Genomic DNA, 4,862 nt, shown 5'->3' with positions numbered 1-4,862 from the left:
AGTGGGGGGGGGGGGGGGGAGGGAGGACATCGTATAATGACAAACCTGAAAATGCGTTCATATTCTTGTTCGCATTACAATTGTCATTTGCATAGATTTGCAAATTAACGAACGATTCTGTTCGTTTTAATCCAAATTAAAATTTGCCTCTCAATACGTCCAACGTATAAATTACCATTCTCGAGTGTGTTTTAACGATTACGAATCAACCAATCGATAATGTTTATTCTTCAAACATTTTGACGAATTGTACATTTCAATCCGCGCGTTATTACACTGAAAGAAAAAAAATGAAAAGTTTGAAAAAATGCTCAATTGAATTGTTTATCCGCGGACGATGATGGTTGATATCGAGATTCTTTTGCTTGCTTATTAAAATTATTAATTGTATTGCTGATTGTAATTATCACAATTATGTATAATTTATAATTATTTTTTATATCATTATATATATATTTTTTTATGGAGCAATATAAATAATTATTATTAATATTATGTCAATAATAATTATAAAAATGAAACTTCTAACCATAATTATTTTATCATAATATTAAAGAATTTTTTACATAAACTTAACAAGTTTAAAAAGTTAAATTTTCAAGAAACAAAAAAAATTTCTCATCTTCAAACCGTTCTTTATATAAATATGGTAATTTTTCTTCGAACATATAATAGGTATAAGAACAAAGTTTTAATTAATATTTTGAGAATCCATTTAAAAAAAATAAAATGAAAAACTTCTGGATTTATTTTGTACTAACGAAAATTTATTCGTTCTGTAATAATTAAATTTTATATTAACCGTTTTTATAACATTAAAAATGATGAGCGTAAAAAAGGAAATATTATTTAATATTTATTTAAAACATTTATAATATTTTATTTAAAAACAAATTTTTTTATTTTCAAAATTTTAGAAATTGCAAAAACATCCTTTACAGCTGTTTTTGAATTCTCATTTCTCGTTTTATATTTAATTCTTATCGAAACAAAATTATTTATGGTGTGACATTATTTAATAGAGAATTCGAGGTGATAACCTATATTTTTTTTTAATGAACTTATTTAGTTTTTGTGGTATCTATCAGTTACAGTCTGCACAAATACAAATCATTTTTCTCTCAGTGTATCTTTATTTACACGTATGATTAATTTTCTCGTTATCTCGTCCCTTTACTTTTTGGGATCTTATAAAACTGCACTCAGCTGATCAGAATTATCTGCATTCTGCGAAAGATTTGACGATCATGTCAACCTACGTGCGATCGTATTATGTTATTAAATTGATCGCATAATTTGCGCCAGAGCGATCAAAAGGTGATTCAACCAAGTTACGATGGTAATATTATATTAACGTAATATATGATTTATCACGGACGTATATCTCGACCGCGGAGAGAGCCAATATCGATTCGCGCCGGTTTTCGAACATTTGTCAAGCGGTCGTCGCTTATCGGTCGCGCGGTCGTCGCACCTTCTTTCGTTTCTTCGCGACCCTGGGTCCCAACGCGTTATCAGAAATCGTTAGTCGCGCGATGAAGAACCTATCCAGCGGATGAGAAATTAAGCATCCGACCAGAAGCGAATCAGACGGCGCGATAAAACGGGGCGGTTCTTTTACGAAGACAACGAGCGAGATATATCGTGAGATGGCTTAAGTCGAGAGGTTTGAAAAGTGAGTGCCAATCGCGGCTCTCGCCGATAACCGGAATCTTTTCCGAAACGACGAGAGAACGGTAAGGAAAAACGCTCGACCGGATGCATACGGCGTGCAGAATGGAGAAGTCGCGAGGGAAGTATCAGAGTCGACGTGTTTTATCGTCGACATATGCGACAGTGTCTGCGAAGCAGTGTGATAATGACACTCGCCGTAATGCACAAGTCAGAAAAAACGAGGTTTTAAGAATGTTTTGACTGTATATTAGTTAAAGAATATCAGTCAAAAAATTAGCTAAAAAAGTCACAATATCAGTTAATATTAGTAAAAAAAAATTTTGTTAAACATATCCAAAAACTAACTGTAAAAAATAACACAATAAGTAATTTGATTTACAGTTATAGCTTTATTAGCTGTAGCTAATTGATCATGTTATGCTTGCTACAGTTGTAACTTTGAACCAAGTAAGTGGATTCACATAGGTATGTAAAAAAATATTTGATTGAATTCGAAATGCTATGACCTTCTTAAGCAAATAAGTATTACAAAGCGTGACTTTACGTAAGAATCAAGACAAACAAAAAAATTAAATAAGTTGTAAACTAATAACGTAAGAAAAGTGTGCTCAAATTTTTACATAAATATTAAGACTTTAATAATAAAATATTCTGTAAAATTTTTATATTTTTGTGCCAATGTTTTGAAATGTGTACTTAAAGTATTTTTACAGCCGCAGAAATATGAGAATTGTTGTAAAAAATTATTTTTGGAATTGCTTAACATTTTTTTCTCTTTTTTAAAAACTATTTTTTATAAATTTTTAAATGTACATTGAAAAAAAATTCCTACATTTTAATAAATATTTTTAAAAATAACTAAACACTATATTTTTTATTGAATTTTTTTTTTATATTCAATAAAAAATATATCAAATTAATAGTTTTTAAACCAAATAGATATATATTTATCTATATGTTTACATTTAGTAAATATTTAATTAATATGTATAAAATCTGAATAAAATAAAAAATATTATTAAAATAATATTTATTAAAATAAAAAGTGTTATATTAATTAAAATTGTTATTTTTTAGAAGTGCTGTCACAATAAACTATTAAACGTGCTCATATCGTTTAATTTTTGTTTAGTTTCTATTGATCTTTTTCAGAAAATTATGATTATATCCATATTGTTCTCCAATAATGATAAATTGAAAAATAATCAATAATATATAATATGTTGTTAATAATAATGATTTTAATTGATGTGTAAAATGTGTAAAAAATAAACCTCAAGTGATCGTTTAAATGTTATTCTTGCAATTGAATACGATTTGATCGCGTAACGAAGCGTCGATCGGAAGTGCATCAGCGCGTTTCCACATATGAACGGACAAGAGGTGTTCATCGAAGCAATCGGAGAAATCTCGATATCAATCATCAGCCGCGAATAGACAGTTTACCAGAGCACATTTTCTCTCAGACTTTTTATTGATTCGGTATCAAAGGCAAGCTCATCCTGCTTGAGTGATAAGGAGCGTCAACGCCGTGAAAGTTAGCCGTGTCTGCAAATCCGTATTTCCGGGGAAAACGGCGAGCCCGGTGAATCACCGATAACTGCGAGCGCGTCGATCTGCGTTTTCCAACCCTTTGGCCCTCAACCCCTCTTTTGCTAACTGTAAAAAGAAGCCCTTTCTACCTATCGATCAGTAATTGTAGGTTTTCGCCTTGGCGCGCCCGCAGATTGAACTTCCCAGCTTTGTGCTTTACTGCGACCGCCGAATCGGCGGATTACTGCTAAGCCGCTTAAATAAGCGTTCGATTGTGTCGACGATTTAATGCGCATTAGCATTTTAAACTGGCCTTTCAATCCATGCCGAAAGTTGCTACAATGGCCACGAAGCATTCGCGAGTGCTACTAGTTTTAATTGCTTAACTTTATCCTGACGGAAGCGGGGGAGAATGTTTTTTTCGTTAACGCGATTGTTATTCGCTTTTAAATAATTTGAAAAGAGCGTGACGTAAAATAACGGTCTTTATTATTGTGATTATTTAAAGTTTTCGTTATCCATTAGCGTTAATTACTTCGCATTGAACAATATTAAAGTAGCAGCTTAAAATTTATCTGCAAATATTGCGCGTTCAATCGAATATTTACACTGCAGGAATGTAATAATATAATACGCGGCGAGATATTGTCCCACGTACTTCTATCCTATTTTATTTAACAGTAAATCCCGTAAACTGTACATACATAGTCTATACTATTTTTTATATTGATACATTTCTTCGTTTTGCGATATTTAATTTTTATATGTAGAAAATTTATAAACGCGTCGCATACGTTTCTCTATTAGTACAGTTTTATTCAAGATAAATTTATATTGAATTGAAAAGGTTATTAATGCATTGTGTATTTTGGTAGACATACCAACGCCTACCACAGAACCGACGACGACGAGTACGCTACCCGTTCCTACTACCGTGGATCCAGGTAAATATTAAGTAATTCAAAATAAAATAAATTAGTAAGGCTCGTTAGTTGCAAATATATAAAAAACTGTATAAAAAGGACAACGGTCATAAGATAAGCAAAACATTAAAGCTGGTAAAAGTAAGTAATAGCAAATAATTTATTCTCTAGTAACTTAAAAAGACAAATGTACTTTTAACTGTATGTAGTCTCCATCAGTAAGATACATAATAATAAAAAAAATAATAGAGATATTAATATTGCAAAGTTTAATTGAAGAAGTAATTTAATGTCAAATAATATTCAATATTGACAGATTTCTTACCGTGGAATTGATAATGTCACTCTGTATTTTCTAGCCATTTTTTTTGAGGTTCTGGTTGTAAAAAGAAACGATTGTGTTTCTTTGTAATCTCTATAATCATTTAATTGATTTGAGATATATCGCGAGTATCTTTACTACAACCTTTAATTTCTTTATATATAAAAATTATCAATTGATATAAAAATTTTAACAAGCTGGATAATTAAGATTGTCTCTTTATTTGATTATACTGATATTATTTATATTTGAATAAACAATTACTAAATTAAATTCAGTAGATTCAAAATTCATGTCAATTTGTTTTGCATTGTACAATACGTTTGATCACATAACTTTATTACATCAAACATCTAGTTGGTTAAACATTCAACAAAAATTTATGTTGTCTTGTTTATAATGTACTAATC

General features: G+C 30.3%; 1 protein-coding gene across 1 annotated transcript in view; it reads left to right on the top strand.

Moving 5' to 3' along the window:
* The window catches only part of LOC108750445 (lachesin-like), a 30,777-nt gene that overhangs the window by 20,939 nt on the left and 4,976 nt on the right, over positions 1-4,862 (top strand). The window contains 1 exon segment of the mRNA XM_018489881.1: positions 4,083-4,151. Within this exon segment, the coding sequence (XP_018345383.1) occupies positions 4,083-4,151 (69 nt within the window).

The sequence above is a fragment of the Trachymyrmex septentrionalis genome, unplaced genomic scaffold, assembly GCF_001594115.1.
Source record: "Trachymyrmex septentrionalis isolate Tsep2-gDNA-1 unplaced genomic scaffold, Tsep1.0 scaffold37, whole genome shotgun sequence".
Classification (NCBI taxonomy): Eukaryota; Metazoa; Arthropoda; class Insecta; order Hymenoptera; family Formicidae; genus Trachymyrmex; species Trachymyrmex septentrionalis.
Note: the sequence above shows the minus strand (reverse complement) of the source record. Positions and strands in the feature narration are given on the sequence as shown.